The sequence below is a fragment of the Suricata suricatta genome, chromosome 1, assembly GCF_006229205.1.
Source record: "Suricata suricatta isolate VVHF042 chromosome 1, meerkat_22Aug2017_6uvM2_HiC, whole genome shotgun sequence".
Lineage (NCBI taxonomy): Eukaryota > Metazoa > Chordata > Mammalia > Carnivora > Herpestidae > Suricata > Suricata suricatta.
Window position 1 is genome coordinate 32,690,005 of NC_043700.1, and position 18,698 is coordinate 32,708,702.

General features: G+C 48.3%; 1 protein-coding gene and 1 long non-coding RNA gene across 6 annotated transcripts in view; one reads left to right on the forward strand and one right to left on the reverse strand.

The window, feature by feature from the left end:
* Positions 1–17,597, forward strand: ERLIN2 (ER lipid raft associated 2). 3 transcript variants are annotated; one of them, XM_029936037.1, is made up of 12 exons: positions 1–85; positions 1,283–1,403; positions 2,917–2,998; positions 4,330–4,376; positions 6,032–6,093; positions 6,247–6,372; positions 10,308–10,381; positions 10,525–10,583; positions 11,124–11,215; positions 11,978–12,067; positions 13,659–13,738; positions 14,209–17,597. In XM_029936037.1, the coding sequence occupies exons 2-12, from the start codon at positions 1,297–1,299 to the stop codon at positions 14,401–14,403; spliced, it is 1,014 nt and encodes a 337-aa protein (XP_029791897.1). In that variant the 5' UTR covers positions 1–85; positions 1,283–1,296; the 3' UTR covers positions 14,404–17,597. The 3 variants fall into 3 exon arrangements, with proteins under 3 accessions (XP_029791897.1, XP_029791916.1, XP_029791905.1); XM_029936056.1 differs by lacking the exon at positions 1–85 and adding an exon at positions 115–342; XM_029936045.1 differs by lacking the exon at positions 1–85 and adding an exon at positions 336–365.
* LOC115288618 overlaps positions 9,125–18,698 on the reverse strand; it is a 26,706-nt gene continuing 17,132 nt past the window's right edge. The window contains exons 3-4 of one of the 3 annotated variants that reach the window (XR_003907121.1): positions 10,978–11,408; positions 9,125–9,440 (exon numbers count right to left, since the gene is read on the reverse strand). This is a non-coding gene — a long non-coding RNA (uncharacterized LOC115288618). Of the gene's footprint in view, positions 9,441–10,977; positions 11,417–18,698 lie in introns of all 3 variants that reach the window. The other 2 variants (XR_003907122.1, XR_003907120.1) reach the window with 2 other exon arrangements.

Below are 18,698 nucleotides of genomic sequence, written 5' to 3' on the forward strand. Positions count from 1 at the left end.
AGGAAGCAGAGTGTGGAGGGGCGTGGCGGTTTCTACGGTTGCACTGGGGTTCGGACGAGTACGGAGCGCCTGGAGGGACAGCCTGGTACGCGGCCCCCGCCCCTTACTGTGCGCACTGGGCCTCTTTGCGACTCCTGGCCGGAGCTGATCAGCCCTTCTCCCTGGCTCGAGCCCCAGCAGCCTCTCTCCCTCAGGAGCTAGAAAGCAGCCCCTTTCTGTTTCGTCCCTTACCCGCGAGCCCCAGGGCGCTTGGGACGCGCGACCCTCTCTCGGAAGAGGGCAGGGAAGGGGCGCGATTTGGGAGCGGGGAAGGGGGCATTTGCAGAAAGGACGCAGCTGCAGGTCGGTAGCTGGAGTCCGCTATGGTAAAATAAGCGCCTCGCAGATGTCTGAGCCCGAGTTATGTTAGACCTGGGAGGCAGAGTCCACGCCCTGCATGGGTGGGCCCAGGCACTCCTGACAGTGAACTTTGCTATCAGTTACCATCGTTTTTCCAGATCCTTCCATGTTCAGGAAATGAGTCTCTAGATGCCAGCTCTTTCTCATCCTGGTGCCTGAGCGCAGTTGAACTCAGGAGCCCTGTCTTCCCTCGCTGGAGAACCCTCTTTCTCCACTAAACGTGGGGCTTGGGGACCTGTCAGGTGCAAAGTGCCAGTCAAATGTATGGGAGGGAGTGTTCAGAGCCCTCCCCCGTTTAGATCCAAAGAAATAATTGGGACGGTGGACGAAAAGCCAGAGAAATCCCATCATGGAATTCTGCTCACATGCTGTCTCTGTCGCTCCAGCATCTGGAAGGACTAAATAATGGTTTCTTTTGAAATGGCAGGCAATTAGGACTGGGAGGCTCTGACCAGAATTACATAGCCACAACTGCCTGTCATTTGACATCCTCTGTAATTTGGGCAACATACTGCAGCTGCCTCTCTTCCCGTTTACTAGCATGAGTGGCTCCAGTGACAGCACATTCGTGTTCACAGGAAGAGAAGGCTGTGTTCTGAACGCTGCCCAATTGGCAGTGGTTCTCTCTTGGGGCCCGGCTGTTTCTGGAGCCACTGCCTCTCCAGCGAGGTGGGGAATGTAATTCCACAGCTAAGGAAGGAGTGGGAATGTTGCCTGAGAACAGGGACGAAGAGAGTTGTAGATCTAGCCTTGTGTTCATACTACAGCAGGTTGGAGAGAAGCCACTTCCAGGGAGCCGGGCTCAGTGAGGTGCTCTCTCTCCTGGCATAGCTTTTCTCCTGCGTGTCGGACCACCCACATTTTTCTGCATCTTTTTCCCCAGGATAAAGCTCACTGATGGCTCAGTTGGGAGCAGTTGTGGCTGTGGCTTCCAGTTTCTTTTGTGCATCTCTCTTCTCAGCTGTGCACAAGATAGAAGAGGGACATATTGGGGTGTATTACAGGTAAGGAAGGAACCGGGAGAAGCTTGCAACTTCCTGTTAATTGACTCTCTTTCCTAGTCACTGTCTAGCAGATTCTATTGAATAGTTGTATGTATTAAATAGAGGAGTCTTTTAGCTTGAGCTGTCGTGTCAGTGACCAGGGGAAGGGGACACACACACACACACACACACACACACACACAGACATATATAAATGTAATGTAAATATAAGACTTAGTGGTCTCAGGCTGATGCCATGGAGGGTGAATGATAAATGTGTATAGAGGTTTAGAGTCAAAATCTACAGGAAACTAGTGCTTGCAGATTATCTCTGGAACCTTGTTCTCCCCCATCCCTCTCCCGGCATCCTGATGCCGCAAGGGCACCTCCGATGGGCACCAGTTCTTGATGGCGACTTAATCTAGCCTGCTCGGCCAGTTCGTGCCCACTCTTTACAACTAACGTTTCAAGCAAAATGAAAAATCCTGCAGATTGATACATAGGTGAGGCAAGCCCTAGGATAGCAGTTCTTACAAGAAAGCCCCTTTGTGTCACTATTTTATTGCTCTTTTAACAAAATAATGATACTGTATTTTTTTTTCCTTCATAATATAAAGCAAAGAAGCACTTACAAATCTTGGGTTGCTTTCCTTTCAGTAACCTCCAGGACCAAGCTTTTTGCTTTAAGCCTTTATGAACTCCTTCTTATATATGGTCAAGATGTGTATTCCTGGATTGCCGATGGCAAGTTCTAAAAGTCTCATTGGGTTCCACTCTCCCCTTTATTATTCCCCTCCTTCTGGTTATACGTCCCCCAAAAAAGGCTTTTAATTTTGTTACCCTTTACATACAACTTGGTTATAAAAGTAATTCTACCACCCAGAAAATGTTTGTGAACGATTTTTTTTTAATTTAATATTTTTATTTATTTCTGAGAGAGCGAGACAGAGTGCAAGTAGGGGAGGGGCAGAGAGAGAGGGAGACACAGAATCCGAAGCAGGCTCCAGGCTCTGAGCCGTCAGCACAGACCAGGACACGGGGTTCAAACCCACAAACCATGAGATCATGACCTGAGCCAAAGTCGGATGTTTAACCAACTGAGCCACCCAGGAACCCCTGTTTGTAAATGATTTTTAAAGCATTCTTAAAATTATTTTTCTGATCATGTCACTGGTTTCCAGCATTAGTGCAGTTAATTGGTAAATGGACTGAATGGCCCTCCTTGATTGCCACAAGCTCAACAGATATGACAAAGTAAGACAGAGTTCCTCTCACGTTAAGTATCCTCAGGGATCCTGCTGCCTTGATTCCGCTTGGACCACGTGCCTATTTTTCTTGCCGCAAAAGCACAAATAATGGTTTTATGTTTTACCATCAGGTTTCCTAGAATATTAGGGTCGAGTTGAGAGGAATGGGTCTGTGGACATGGCTCAGGCACATGCTGCTCTACGTGAAACGTTTATGGGGCTGCTGCAAATAGGATTGATGTAATAGATACCTCGTGCTAAACTGCCTCTCTCTCCTTCCTCTGCAGAGGTGGTGCCCTCCTCACTTCCACCAGTGGCCCTGGTTTCCATCTCATGCTCCCTTTCATCACGTCGTATAAGTCTGTGCAGGTACACTTGGCTTATGTGGTGTGTTTGGACCGCTGCAGATTTGGGGTGTTGACAAATTCATGATTGTAATTATTTACCATTAAATCAGTATAGTGCCTTTCCAAGGAATCTCATATATAAATATATACATATACACATACTTATACACATATGTATATACATATATCTGTGTGTGTGTATAGACACGTATTTATACACATTTATGCATATATACAAGCATGTGTGTGTGTGTACATGTCTGTATATATATCTAATGGAGAATGAGGCTTCATGAACCATGTACTCTAGAGCTTTGTTTGGTTGTTGAAATAGCTGAATGGAGTCATTGCCTCGGCCCAGGAGCCCCAGCTGGGAATTATTTCCTCACTTCAAGGTAAAGCCAAAGAAGAGTCTGTTCTGAATGTATAGAAGGAAAAGTAGGGTGCGTGTTTTAAATTACAGGCTACCAAGATAAATGGAAATAAAACAGTGATTCTCCTGGTTCTTATTTGAACTTCATAGATGTGAACATAATTTGGCGGGGGTGGGGACAGAAGAGGGAAGTTGGACTCGGTGCAGGGAAATGACATCTAAGTGGGAGTAGGATTAGTTGTGACAGACCTGAAGCCTGGCTAAGCTAGTCTCCCCATCTCTGATGTATGTCCAGCTAAGAGGGATAAGAAGATTTAGAGAATGACTTAAAACCTGACGCAGGAAAATATCCCGGGTTACCTCATCAGCATTCTCCCTGTATGTGTCTTCTGCTGTTTCCGCTGCTCGATGGTGTGTAGAGTGCATTTCTGCACATGATCTCATGAGCCTTGCAGTAAGGCTGAGAATGGGCAGGGCCAACTAAATAGAGAATCCGCTGTTTCAAGACTAGTAAAGGGAAAGACAGAGGTAAACACAGGTCTTAGGATTCCTAAGGCAGGGTCTTTTTTACTAAACCATTACTACTCAGCTGGTCTGTATGGTAATTCACTTATAGTGAAGCAGGGGTAGGTACCTTTGTTTGGGTGGATACAAACACCACCACAAGGAAACATTCAAGCAAACCCAGCATTAGGGTCTCTCACGGGATTCTTGGCCTGATTGCATCACAAGGAGGAGCTCTGGATTGAAAAGGAGACTTAAAAGACACACATGTGATGGTGAACCTTGACTGGAACCTGGTTCAAAACTACCAGGTGTCACGCCCTGTAAGTCAGGAGGATTCAGTGGCACATTCGTGTTTAACAAGGGGGAGCTCAGCCCAGGTAACCTCAAGGACCAGGCCTTTTGGGATTCTGAAATGTAGTTACTTTGCTTGTCACTGCCCATCTTCCAGCATTTTATGTCTCCTGTGTTTCTAGACCACGCTGCAGACAGATGAGGTGAAGAACGTGCCTTGTGGAACTAGGTAAGGGCCCTGGAGTAAAGCAGTCAAACCTGCAGCCGCGGAAGGGCTATCTGGCTGACTGCAGGAAGAGACGGTGAAAAGGGAAGCATCCCTTCTTGGTAGTTTTACCAGGTTCCCCACCTCCTAGCTCCCTAGGTTCCAATCTGACTAGGCGGTGCATTGCACTGGGGAAAATCAAGGGAGGTAGACAGGTTCAGGAGAGCCTGGAATGCTGTGATACGTTTGGATTTTTTCTGTTACAAGTGAAGACACACCAAAGGCCTTCAGCAGGCAAACCACCTGATAGAGGAAGATAGGTTTTGCATAACCAGCTATGGAGAATGTTGTAAAGGTAGTGGGGGAGACCACAGGGTCTGGAAATCCAAGCAGAACGCCACTCTACTGGTCTGGTTGGAAAGTTAAAGAGATCTAAACTGGGACAGAGTAACAAACACTGCCACAAGGAAACATCCGGGCAAATCCAGCATTAGGGCATCTCGGGATAATTGGCCTGATGTCATCACAAGGAGGAGCTCTGGGTTGCAAAGGAGACATAAAAAACAAATATGTGATGGTGAGCCTTGATTGGAACCTGGTTCGAAAAGACCAGCTATAAAAGGCAGCGAGGGACGGGATTCGTCAGCTCCGGCTGCCACAGTGCCACAGACTGGGTGGGAGCTCAGAGTCCAAGACCGGGGGCCCCAGGGCTGTTCCTGGTAAAGCCTCTCTACCTCGCTCGCAGTCCCCACACGGCCTTTCCTCTACACACAGGGAGAAAGACCTCTGCTGTCTGCCTTTGTCCCTTTGCCACCCTCATCGGGTGAGCGCCCCACCCCTAAGACCTCAGTCCCCACGTGAAAGGCCATCTCAGGACAGTCAGCTTGGGGTTTTGGAAACGCATATGGCTTTGTGGAGGACGCACGATTCGGTCCACAGCAGGAACGACTGGGGAAATGAGAATAAGGACTGGGTATCAGAGGCTGTTAAGGAGTTCTTACTAATTTTCTTAGGTTTGGGGATGGAGTTAGGACTACATGGGAGAAGGTCATTATTCCTAGGTGAATGTTGCTTCCTAAAGTGTCAGGGGTAAAGAGGATCATGGCTGCAGCTTTGAGATGTTCAGCATAAAAAAGTAGATCAATCAATAAGGTAAACCGTTAACAGTCGTTAAGTTTAGTGTTCGTGTATGGCCATTAATTGTACTGTTCTTTCACCGTTCCTGTATACCCAAAACCGTTTATAACGAATATTTGCAGGGAACAGGGAGAGAGTGCTGAGCCAAAGCGAGAGTGAAGACAGAAATGGTGACCGTAAAATCCCACTGTGACCATTAAGTTCTGAGAAGGCCTTGACTTTCCCCTGCACTTGATTGCTTTAATCAAAACGCTTGACAGATTCAAAAGATAGACTATCCTTTTTCGTCCTGGTAGCCCAGATTTTTTGCTTTTGTCCTTCTGGAGATATTTTTAGGAGGTGTGGTTTCTTGGGAGATTGGTTTCTGGCTCCAGGCTTGGAAGATTCCTGCTTGGAGACCCTTCATGCCTTCCGACACCCCCCCCCCCCCCACCGCAAGCTCTTCTCCCTCTCTGCCATGTCACACGTCTTAGGCTGGCACCTAGAGCCTGCGCTACGTCCCAGAGCCCACTGGTGACTTTGTGTGCCTTGTTCCTCCACAGTGGTGGTGTGATGATCTACTTTGACAGAATTGAAGTGGTAAATTTCCTGGTCCCAAATGCAGGTACGTTTTTCCAGTTTCCCGTAGCCACCGGCTTCCTTGGCCCAGCATGTCATCATCCCCCCCCCTCTTTTTCCCGCCCCCACAAGGTCTGCCACAGCACCTCAGGCAGGGACAGCTGCCTTTCCTTACCTTGCCATCCACCCTCCCTCCCAGTGTATGATATCGTGAAGAACTACACTGCCGACTATGACAAGGCCCTCATCTTCAACAAGATCCACCATGAGCTGAACCAGTTCTGCAGTGTGCACACGCTCCAGGAGGTCTACATTGAGCTCTTCGGTAAGGAGGCCTCCTCTGGCCGTAGCAGGCCTGAGCAGCTGCTCCCCCACCACCCACCTCCGAGCTGCCGTAGGGCACGATGGGGACCGGGGGACAGGAAGTGTAAGCCCCGTGCTCAGGAGGCAGCAGAAGAAGGTCGAGAGGGCAGGTGAGCTTTGGGCACAGGGAGAACAGTGGCCCGAATCAGGACTGGAATGGCAGTGTTCCCGCTGTCCTGCAAACCCCCTTCGGTAATGAAGACAGAGTCGGTTCTGGAAAGAACCCGAGGGAGTATCCAACCCAGCAGCCTCATTTTCAGAGAAGGATCCTGAGTGAGGCCCAAAGAGACGAAGTGGCAGGGCTGAAGCTAGAACTCGCTTCAGCAGGCTTCCCACCGCACTGAGCACGGGAGCCGAGAAGGCAGAGGAGGATGGTGGGGTTCACATTTCACTCCAGAAGTGGACAAGGCCCATAGCTACTTAAAGTTCCCAGAGCTTTGTGGTTGTGGGTCCTTTTAACCCTGTATCTTGGAGATGGATAGGAAAACGCTTAAAAGGATCCACATGCTTAAGTGGACCCGTTTTGGTTGTTTTGTTTTTTTTTTTAATGTTTATTTATTTTTGAGAGACAGAGAAATAGCATGATCGGGGAAGGGCAGAGAGAAAGAGGGAGATACAGAACCTGGCTTGGGGCTCAAACTCGCAAACTGAGATCATGACCTGAGCTGAAGTCGGACGCTTAACCGACTGAGCCACCCAAACGCCCCGAGTGGACCCTTTTTATCCTCTTTAGCCAAAGTAAACATCGCCTGACTTTAGCAGCGAGGGAAAGAAACAGTTCCGTAGTTGCCACAGCTCTTCCATGACAAGGGTGCTGGTCCATCTTGCTGCCCAAAGTGTTCCAGTAGCCGGTGCCCAGAGGAGATGATGGTACAGCTCGTCTTGATATGGGGACTGGACAGTGGCTTTTCCCAGGCATCTTCCCGAAAAAGGACGGTGCATGAGGACGTTTCAGACTAGACGGGGAGGAGCTCCTGGCGCTGCCGGAGACCTCAGTCAGAGCCCGTGCACACAGTGTTTCAGACTTGGGAAATCATCCGAGTCCCCCTCAATTTTTCGGCAGTAGGAAACGAATCTAAATTTGCTTTAATGTATTTACTTTTTTTATATTTATTTTTGAGAGACAGAGAGCGAGAGCGAGCATGAGTGGGGAAGGGGCAGAGAGAGAGAGGGAGACACAGAATCTGAAGCAGGCTCCAGGCTTTGAGCTGTCAGCACAGAGCCCAACGCAGGGCTCCATCCCACGAGCCACAAGATCATGACCTGAGCCAGAGTCAGATGCCTAACCAATTGAACCGACCCGGTGCCCCATGAATCTAAATTCACCTTAAAGGGTTTGGATTCATTGTGCTTTTAAGAAAAATTCAATACATTTGCTTTTTTTTTTTAACCTCAAACTGATTCGCATTTTATAAAATATCATTATTTTTCTCTACAGCCATTGTTTTAGAACTTGTGCCATTAAACACTTCAAAGTATCTGAAACAGTAAAAGACAAAGGATTCTAAATTCCATGAAGAGAAGATGGAACCGTGAAATCGTTTTGCATTAGAAAACTTCTTACTGTAGGGGCACCTGGCTGGCTCAGTCAGTGGAGCACATGACTCTTGATATCAGGGTCATGGGTTCAAGCCCCACGTTGGGTGTAGAGATTACTTAAAAATAACATCTTTAAAATAAAGTAAAAAGAAAGAAAACTTCTTACTGTCGTACAGATAAACTTAGTAGCTTCGTGAAGTTTCTTTTACAGAGAAGTTCAAAAAATATAAACATTTGCTTTGAAATGTTTTTCTTTTTAAAGTTAAGTCTTGGGACGCCTGGGTGGCTCAGTCGCTTGAGCATCTGACTTTTGATTTCGGCTCAGGTGATGATCCAGAGTTGCAGGATCGAGTCAGGCTCCTTGCTGAGAGTGGAGCCTGCTTAAGATTCTCTCTGTCTCCCTCTGCCCCTCTACCCTGCTCATGCTCTCTCTCTTTCTCAAATAATTAATTAATTAATTAATTTAAAAAACAAAGTCTTGGGAGGTCACTGTCTTGCTTGGAATCTATTTGCATCTGGGAAGGAGAAATTCATGCCTCTAATCTCATTCCTGACACAAGGAGGGTTTTCCTCTGGTTCTGTCCTCACGGGACTCACGGCTCGGACTCAGCATCACCGCCTACTTCCCATCATCGCTTACCCCGCTGCTTCCCCTCTGCCCACTTTATAAAACCATTACCTGGCACTCGCTCAGAAGTTGAGCTGACTCCACCTCTTCGTCTAATACAACCTCACCAGCACTTATATGTAGAACTGTAATGTGTAAACAACTTATTACTAGTATTGTTCTGGTAATAAGCCACCTTGCAAAATATTTCTTCCAGATTTTCCCAGAAAGTTACTCGCCCAGGACCACAGGTGCCCACTAATAAATGACAATGTTATTATTAACCTAGGGAGAGCACAGAACAGCTCAAAGTTTGGTTGAGCTCCTATCTAAAATAGAAAGTGTGAAATGTGATGTTTTTCTGCAGCCGTCCAATTGTTAAACACATATCAGGTCTGAGGGGCGGCCTGTGGGGCACTTCTCCCTCGTGCTGAGAGGATCATGTGAGCAAGCCCAGTGCACAGAAATGTTAAAATCCCTTGCTGACCGATAGGACAGTTGAAGAAAAGGCCGTTTTAAACCCTACAAATGAAAGTGTAATCAAACAGGTTTATTATTTTGAGCTGTTTATTAAATTAATGAGCATGTTTACAATGCTAGCTTGGGCCCAGTACTGAGCCTCCATGGGCCTCTGTTTGGGCACAGGTGATGAAGAATGGCTACCTAAAGCAGGTGGCAGCTGACGGTAAGGGAGGTGATTCAGTTCCGATGTCCCAGCCAGATTTTGAGGTTTCATGGAGTCTTCTCAGCGCCTTGCAAGATCTTATTGAGGACCCTGGTGGGGGAGGCCCAGGCCAGAGAGGGCAGCTGTGGCCCTGCAGGACCACGGCCAGGAGGGGCGACCAGTTAGAGCTCTTCCTACACTTGCCTGTGAAAGGACTCCCCTGTGAATTCCGACAGAGCAGTCAGGGCCAAAGCAAACGACACATCAGAGGACTTGGGCTCATTTCCAGAACCATACATTTTCATTTTCCCCTTGTGTTATTTGATGGGAGTTCTTAATGGAAATAGTCTTCCCTGGAGCTTTCCTTGACGTCAGAATCTGTTTTTCTTGTAGAAACTTCTAAAATTACAAGATTTAATGTGCTTGGCTCTTTTCAAAATACCTAACATAGCCACTCCACCTTCCTTCCTCTTGAAAACGGGGTGCCCTCCTCTTTTGCTGCTCTTGTCTGGGTCGGGCTGCTTCCTGACTCAAGAAGTGTGCTAGAATTGTTGTTTATTCTTTTTCTTTTGAAAGCTCAGTTTCCTTTTGGGCAAGGTTGATATTTTCAGCAGCCTCGGTGATTTTATCTGGAGGCCACAGGAAAAGGATACTCTCCCCTCCAGCTTATGGAGAGGGGCTGCACAGGCATGTCGCTTGGAAAGATGGGAGGGGCACCGGGGAGGCTCAGTCGGTTAAGTGTCTGACGTCAGCTCAGGTCATGATCTTGTGGTTCGTGCCTTCAAGCTCCGCGTGGGCTCTATGCTGACAGCTCAGAGCCTAGAGCCTGCTTTGGATTCTGTCTCCCTCTCTCTCTGTCCCTCCTCCACTCACACTCTGTCTCTCTCTCAAAAATAAACATTAAAAATTTAAAAAAATAAAAAAGACATGCAGAGGATCTGTAGATTTCTGGGCTCTGCCTTGGAAAGACCTTGGCCTGTCAGGTGCCTTCTTGAGCTGGTATTTTAGTTTGTACTGTACCCCCACACTTCCCTCCACCCTGCCTAAAAAATGTAATAACAACGTTTTCTGTCTTTCTTGATCCCAGATCAGATTGATGAAAATCTCAAGCTGGCTTTGCAACAGGACCTGACCTCCATGGCCCCCGGGCTCGTCATCCAAGTAAGCATTGCCACAGCGGGAGCACCCCTGGTGAAGGTGCATCCCCCACAGGGCGGGTGCAGGCAGATCAAGGCTGGAGGGAGCTGCTCGGGTCCCTCACCACCCTCACCTTCCCATCAAGTGCTATTCTTACCCTTCTCCAGGCTGTGCGGGTGACAAAGCCCAATATACCCGAGGCAATCCGCAGAAACTACGAGTTGATGTGAGTATTCTCTCTGCCCAAGCCAGACTCCCACTCTCTCCCACACCCCACACCTCATCCCATCCCAGAGTTAACTGAAGCCACAGCACGCATTTCTCCCCCCCAGAGAGGGTGGAGTACGGCCTGCTGCACTGTAAGAGGAGCGGGGGTGTCGGGAGAGTCACCTGGGCTTCCTCACTGGGATTGGGAGTGCAGCAGAAACCCTGTCGGGCAGTGATGCTTTGCAAAGGACTAGGGGACATTTGTGCTTCATGGCTCGTGTCAAAGAAGACGGGAGGGAGAGGCGGTTATGTGGGTAGCTGGGTGTGTTTTACCCTAAGCAACTGTGTCTCACAAATGAGTTATTCTGGAGGAGAAAGAGCCACATCACTGCCTGCGATAGATCTGCTTTTACCTGGAACAGCGAGCAGCCTTCTGGGAAGAGTGAGCGACCCAAGCTCGCCTCTCCTCGGCACAAGTTTGGTTTCTCCAGGGGACAGTGAAGCTCCTCGGAAGCGTTGGCTGTAACGGCCTCACGGCTGCCTGTGTTTGTCCTTTCAGGGAAAGCGAAAAGACGAAGCTGCTCATCGCAGCCCAGAAGCAGAAGGTGGTGGAGAAGGAGGCTGAGACAGAGCGGAAGAAGGCCCTTATCGGTCTGAGTGTGGTTCTGGGATCCCCATTCAGGGCAGAAGGGCCAGGGGTGGCGGGAGGATGGTGAGGAGGCCCCGGCGCTGTTAGGTCACACAGTCCTCCAGCCTCCAGCCATGCACAGGAGTGGCGTTCGTAGTCCACAAAGCCATGCTGAAACCGGCAGGTCACGGCTGGGCTGGTGCACTTTGAGCCTCCCTGTATCTCTGAAAGGAAAAGAACCCTTCCTAGCTCATTCATAATCGGTAATAGGAGCTAGTGCCCATCCAGCACCTACCACGAGCCAGGCACTTTTCTGAGCACTTGCAGTGACCGGTCTCGTTCCTCGCAAGCACACAGTGAGGCAGGTACCATTGTGAGCCTCACTTGACTGAGCTGGAGACCCATGGGGCTAACTAGTATGGCAAGTAAGTGGTGGAAATGGGGCTTGCCCCCAGACACCCTGGCCAGAACCCAGCCCCCAACCTCTGCACTAGATTGTCAGCGACTCCTGACTGCTTCCCAAGTGAGCAGCAGGAAGGTTTAGACAGGACCATAGTCACTAAAATACCCTTTGGGGAGAAACACCTTTGAGACTTAGGAGAGAGGCTGGTGCCACGCTCACAGGTGCAGTCCACATGTGCCTGTTGTGGTCGCCCTCGGGGGCTTTTCCTCTGAGCACACCCACATTCCCACCTCAGGGACTCCGATCACGGAAGGGTGAGATCTAGTCCAGCTTGTGAAATATCCATAGTGCTCTAAGCCATTTCTCAATGTCGTTACCACAGAGGCAGAAAAAGTGGCTCAGGTGGCAGAAATCACCTATGGGCAGAAGGTCATGGAGAAGGAGACCGAGAAGAAGATTTCAGAAATCGAAGGTGAGCAAAGCTGAAAGCAGCACCTGGGTTTTCCTCACGCCCCACCGTGTGGCAGGGTGGGGGTGGGGGCGGGAGAGCCCTTTCCTTGGCTCTTTAACCTTTGTCCTAAGATGTCCTGATTTCTTTGGAAAGTCTCTTTTTCTCTGCTCTTTGACTGGAGTTTTGGGGAGATTTGGGCCAGGCCAGCATATGTTTTTCAAACACTTCAGAGAGCGTTCATTCGTTTAACAAACTCCATGGAGTGCCGTTAGGCGCTCTCATGTGAGGTGTAAGAAAGGAAATTGTGTAAATCCGTGCTGGCCGGGTGTCGGAGCCTCGGAGGTGAACCCAGAGGCTAGGCCGGAACAGGTCCCCCTTGTGCCGTGCCAACCACCCCACCCCACAGCTGTGGCTTCTAAGTCCACTCTCAACATCCCTGTGGTAGATACTAAGGCAGGTATGAAAAAGACGCCTTTTCGGTCCCAACAACACTGGAGCTGGAGAAACGTTTTCTTTTCTGAATATTACTCACCTTCAGTTCCCTGCCCCCACGCCCTCAGCTCATCCCCACCACCTGCCCTTTCCTTCACGTGGTGCCTTATATCGAGCAAATTCTAGGACAGAAATAGGACCCCAAGGCCCAGCATCCAAGTGCCATGTCCACGTGTACTCACTGTGGGGGACCCAGCAAGGAGCCAGCTGGGACTTTAAGGCCAGCGGCTCCTCATTGGCGAGCTCTCGGCGAGACAACACATTTTTATTTCTTACAAAAACATGTCATCAGGTACTAAGGCCACTTGAGTGGGCCCCATGCAGCCAGCACCCCTGCCCAACAGCACGCTCCTTCTGCCCAGGGTCATGCTGGGGGTGTGCGGTAAGAACCCGCCCACAGGCTCCCCTTTCTTCCCAGGCTTTTTGCCACAAATATGACGAAGCTGGCCTCATTCCCAAGGCACGGGAACATGCATCAAAAATTTTGCATCAGCTTGACAGAAAGCTGGTCTTAGCAGATGAAGGAAGTGTTTGCCTTGCATAGTGGAGGTTAAACTAGGTCTTCATCCAAACAGGTGTTAGTCTGGACCATGTCACAAATTCTCTTATTTAGAGTTGTGCCAGCTTAACCACTGTTAACTAGAACCTTCTCGAAGTGATAGCTGGAAATAAAAGAGAAATGAAGTTGGAGAAGGGCCGAGCTGTTTCATGTTAGTGGCATCCAGTTTTGGGGGAGCCACGTCTGGCTGTGTTCAGAGCCTTCTCTGGGCTCCCGAGAGGGGTGAAGTGGGCCCCACCCCTGTCTTCCCAGACGCTGCAGGCCTGTGGACACAGGGAGTGTCTCTGGGTGGTGCTTTTCCCAGGACTGCCTTCTTGGGTGGTGCTGAGCAGAGCACCAGACTGGGGGCTCGGCATTAGTCCCCATTACTGGGAGATAGATGCCTTCAAGGCATTTTTCATCCATGGTTGGTGTTCACAACAACTCGTGAAGTAGGAAAAAATGCCTCATCTCCCCCATTTCACTGAAGCACTGGGAGAGAAGAGCAGTGACTGGGGCACGTCTCAGGGCCCGGTGTTCTGGTAGGGGCTACACTGCAGTTCACTGTATTCTTGCCCTCAGATGCTGCGTTTCTGGCGCGGGAGAAGGCAAAGGCTGACGCCGAGTGCTACACCGCTATGAAAATCGCCGAGGCAAACAAGGTAAAGCCCAGTGCACCTGGTGACAGGAAGGTGTGTTTGGCTTTGGGCTGATGTGGTTCTCGAGCTCTTGGCGTTGGATGGCCAGATGTGCTGGCAGCCATGCCTCGAGGGCCTGGTGCTCCCCTTCTCCACAGCTGCACCGGCCCCGGTGCTCCCCTTCTCCTTAGCCATGCCGACCGTAGTGCTTCCTTTCTCCTTAGCCGCGCTGACCCTGGTGCTCCCCTTCTCCGCAGCTGCGCCTTGGCAGACTTGTATGTGTGTTGTGTCCTGCACAGAAACTCTTCACACTCTTGCAGCTCTGAGCTTGCAAATCTATGAGTACCCGTTCCTAACAGAACAGTGAGGCCAGGAAAGAGTAGAGAAGGCACCGTTCTTCGAGAGACCCTCTCCTTGTGAAAAAGGAAGTGTGTCATCCCAAGTTTTCTCGAATCTGGCTCTACCTAGCCTCCCTTCCTTTTTTGTTCGTACAGCTGAAGCTGACCCCAGAGTATCTGCAGCTGATGAAGTACAAGGCCATTGCTTCCAACAGCAAGATTTACTTTGGCAAGGACATCCCGAACATGTTCGTGGACACTGCGGGCGGTCTGGGCAAGCAGTTTGAGGGGCTCGAGGACAAGCTGAGTTTCGATGATGACCCCTTGGAAGTAGACCCTGAGGAGAACTGAAGTGTTTGTGTACAGCCTCAAATGACACTTAGAAGAGATCTTTATTTTTTAATGATGAACTGGGACACTCCTCCCTCCCACGTGACCTGCTTTGACTCTCTTTCACATTTGGCGGTGAAAAAAGAAGAAATGCATTTAAATCAATTCCCCTCCCTGGGAAAGGAGGGCAGGGGGTGATGATTTGGGGTTTTATTCAGGTAAGTGGGTCAGATGACGTTGGTTAAGATCGGGAAACCATGGCTTTGACCTTTGACCTCTAGACACTAATTATAGCCCTTTGAAGCTGATTTATGTAGGGATTCGATCCTTACAGAGTGGGAGAAATGAGAAACTCGTAGGGTGTTGGCTTCTGGGTGATTTGACTGCCTTTCTTGGGAAAAAGCGGGCCAATCTTAGCCCTGCCTCCAGGGTGGGAGATGCCCATGAGTGAGGCTCGGCGCCTGAGCAAACGCGTGCTTCTACATCTGCCCGCCGAGCTGCGGGGGACAGCTGCAGGGGACGCTGGGCTTGGCGGGTGTTTCTGTTGGGGTGTCTGAGTTACTCTTGAGGCGCGCTTTCTTGAGCCCTCTTAGGGAAGAGCCATGCTAGGCTTTGCAGGCTCTTCTCTCCGCCACCCCCCTTCCCCCAGGGTCTCTCAGAGTGGTGGTTTCTGACTACATTCCACACGCTTCTTTTTAAAACTTTCTGCCTGTGCTGTGGTTCGGTTTTCTCCTCTCAAATCTGTTCATTGATTCCACTCGGCTTCAGGAAGACAGGAACAAACAACCCAAGCGTCTTAATAGCTGCTGAAGTGGGGTCGTTGTCTCTCGGCCGCCGTGGCATGTGCTTGGCCAGCATTCGGGATCAAGTGTCTTCTGCAGTGGGATTCTGTATTGAAGAGCCCATGGGGGATGAGGGGGTCCCTGGAAGATCTCCCAGTCGTAATGCCTCTAGCTTGTGCTGGCAGTAGTCTGACGAAGTGGTAAAAAGGGAGCCCATTCTCGGAGTAGCATGTGTTTTTAAATCTAGGGCACCAACAGCCACACAGGGGTCAGACTGGGTGCTAAGTCTCCAGGGACAGCGATGGGGGTGCTTGTCCGAGGTCTTGCCCCAGCCCCTGGGTCGGAAGGGCTGCCTCAAAATCTGTTCAGATGTTTGGTTTTGATTTTAGTTTAGTTCTTTCCATTTCCAATTAGGAAAAATTTGAGTCACTCTGGGAGATTTGGGATGGAGGAGAACAAACGTGAATGAAAGGTTTTATTCACTCCTGAAATTGGCGGTGGGGGACAGTGTCCAGGGTAACGTAGCCCACGAATCGTGCACCGGGTGCTAGGTTATCTCGACTTACCTTGCAAACATGTTGGTATTCTCCATGACAAGCTCTAGCTTAGGATCCGGCCTTGTTATTAGCTGCCCCCCCCCCCAAAAGGAGCTATCACTGTCCCCCCTCACTGGTACTATGAATGATGCTTTCTGGCACAGATCCCCACCTCATGTTTGGTCCCATGCCCAGACTTCTGGCATATTGAACGGTCCCAAAATTCAGGCCAGCTTGCTCCCCAAGTAGTGCCAGGCTTGTCTAGAGTTTGGGGAGCAGTCCACCTGCTTAGGTAGAAACAAAGTGTTAACTCCTTCTCTGTTCTCATTGCTGGGACTTAGACTTCTCAAGCCACTGGCCCTGGTCACCCTTTGTGCAAGCAACCACATGTTCGTGGGAATGGTGGACTTTAATGGGCGCCCAGGTGCTTGCAGAAGACAGGTGGCCCCCCAAGGCCAACAGGACATCCATCATTCAGATACACTCGCCCTCCTCCATTTCAGTGCCACTGATCACTTGTTAGGAGCAATAGGACACGTGACATCCAGCGCCCCCAATTTATCTATTTGTCAGCTCCCCCTACCCTGAGACTTGCTGCCTGGCCTCAGAAAACACTACTTCAACAGAATAAGGATATCTCAGCCTCTGAATAGCATGTTTGCTCAGATCCTTAACTTTAAAGTCTCTCTAATGCCAACATCCTGTGATAGCTCGTCCCTGGCACTAGATACACTTTAACCACAACAGAGCCTCAGTAAAGTCCTGCTGCACCTTCCCCCCTCTAGCATCCTTCCTCTTTAGACACAAAGTATAGATGTTGCAGTACCCCTCCGTTAAAATTTGGTTTAAATTCAACGGTTATCTGTAACCTTCCTGAATAGTGAAATCATGGAGGTCAGCGGTTTCCTCAGTTTGGGACTAATCAGTCTGTCTGTACAACTTTGTTTCTTTAACACTCACCAGAAAATCTGATCTTAAAACATTTGAATTCCTAACACGTAAAATATGACAGCCTACAGTTTTGTAGGCAGTAAAGTCATGGCTGCTATTTATAAATGAAACTTCTACCAAAATAAGTAACTGTTTATAAAATCAGTTTTTGTAGGATTTTCCAAGGAAAAGTCGCCTTGGTTGAATGTTTCTCACTAAACTTTACAGAAGTGGTACATATTGGTACTGTTTTTAATAACTTTTTTAATACAAGGACAGAATATTTCCAAGGAAGCCAAAGTTTGTTAATAATTTTTATAAGACTAAAATTAAAAAAGATCTGAATGTAACTGTGGTCATATTAAGCTGAAGGAGGAAAAAAACAATATATTGATCCAAAAAAAGTTGTTTTATAAATGATCTGTTGTAATGTCTGTGGGTCTCTGTATCTTTCAGCACTGATAACTTTGCCATTTACAGAGAGTAAGTAGTGAAAGTAAGATGATCGTATTCACTGACTTATCTGATAAGTTTGATTGAAGATAAGCCTCAATCCTCAGTTGAAAATAAACCTGTATCTTGGCTAGTGGCTGCTCTGTGTCCATGAACTTAACCTCTACTTTAGGGCTCAGTAGGATTCTAGCCATGGTTTCTATTGCTTCCTTAGGAAAGAGTTAGTAGCCAATCAGTTTGTGTTTGTATTTCCATTTCTTTTTATTTCCATTTCTGTGTAAGCTAGTAATCGACTAGTCAGACAAATTCTACTTTGAAAGAGCCCCAACAATTTAATGACCCTCTTTGTAAATGAGAAATGATTCTTGTTATATTAATGAATCTACAAATAATATGCTGGATTAATTGCCCTAGGTTAATAGCTGGAGGAACTGTTATAGACAACACTAAAGGTGTGAATTTATATCTGAGTTTTATTTTCAGTCTTGCTAAATAAAATGAGTCTTTGTATTTACCTTTTTAAAATTTTTTAACATTTACTCATTTTTGAGAGAGCGCAAACAGAGGAGGGTCAGAGAGAGAGGGAGATACAGAATCAGAAGCAGGCTCCAGGCTCTGAGCTGTCAGCACAGAGCCTCACATGGGGCTCGAATCCACAAACTGTGAGATCATGACCCGAGCTGAAGTCAGCTGCTAAACCGATTAAGCCACCCAGGCACTCCTGTATTTACTTTTTTATCAAACTGAAATTCAGCAATAACTAATGTTAGAATAGGTGATACAAAGAAATAAAACATCACTCCCTAGTGGGACACCTGGGTGGCTCCGTTGGTTGAGCATTTGAGTCTTGATTTTGGCTCAGGTCATGATCCAGAGTCATGGGATCAAGCCCCTTCTTGGCTCTGTGATGAGCATGGAGCCTGCTTAAGATTCTCTCTCTCTGCCCACCTCTGTCTCCCTCTCTTCCTCCCTCTGCCCCTCTCCCTCACTTATGCATGTGCTCACTCACTCTCTCTCAAAAAAATTTAAAAATTTTATATGCATATAGATATATATAAAATATATGTATATATTTTTTTCAGGTGATTATCCCCATTATCAATGTAGAAACAGTAAGCAACTAATTTGTAAACTGGCATTATTCTGGGTAGGTGCTGTAGAGGTTGCTGATTTTAAAGAATCCATACGATACTTCTCCATAGGGCAGAGAGGCCTTCAGTTGACCAAAAACTCATTCTGATATCAACTCAGTGAGAAAGTCTCAGTCTCTACTCTGGAAAGCCGCCCAGCCTAAGACTGCCAAACAAAATACAGAATGCTCAGTTCAATTTGAATTTCATATGGACAACTAATACGTTCAGTGCAAGTATGTCTCAAACACTGCATGAGACATACTAAAAAAAATACTATTTATATGAAATGCACACTTAACTGGATATCCTGTATTTTTTTTCATGTTTTATTTATTTTTGATAGACAGACAGAGCATGAGAGGGGGAGGGGCAGAGAGAGAAGGAAACACAGAACCAGAAGCAGGCTCCAGGCTCTGAGCTAGCTGTCAGCACAGAGCCTGACATGGGGCTCGAACCCACAAATGTGAGATCTGACCTGAGTC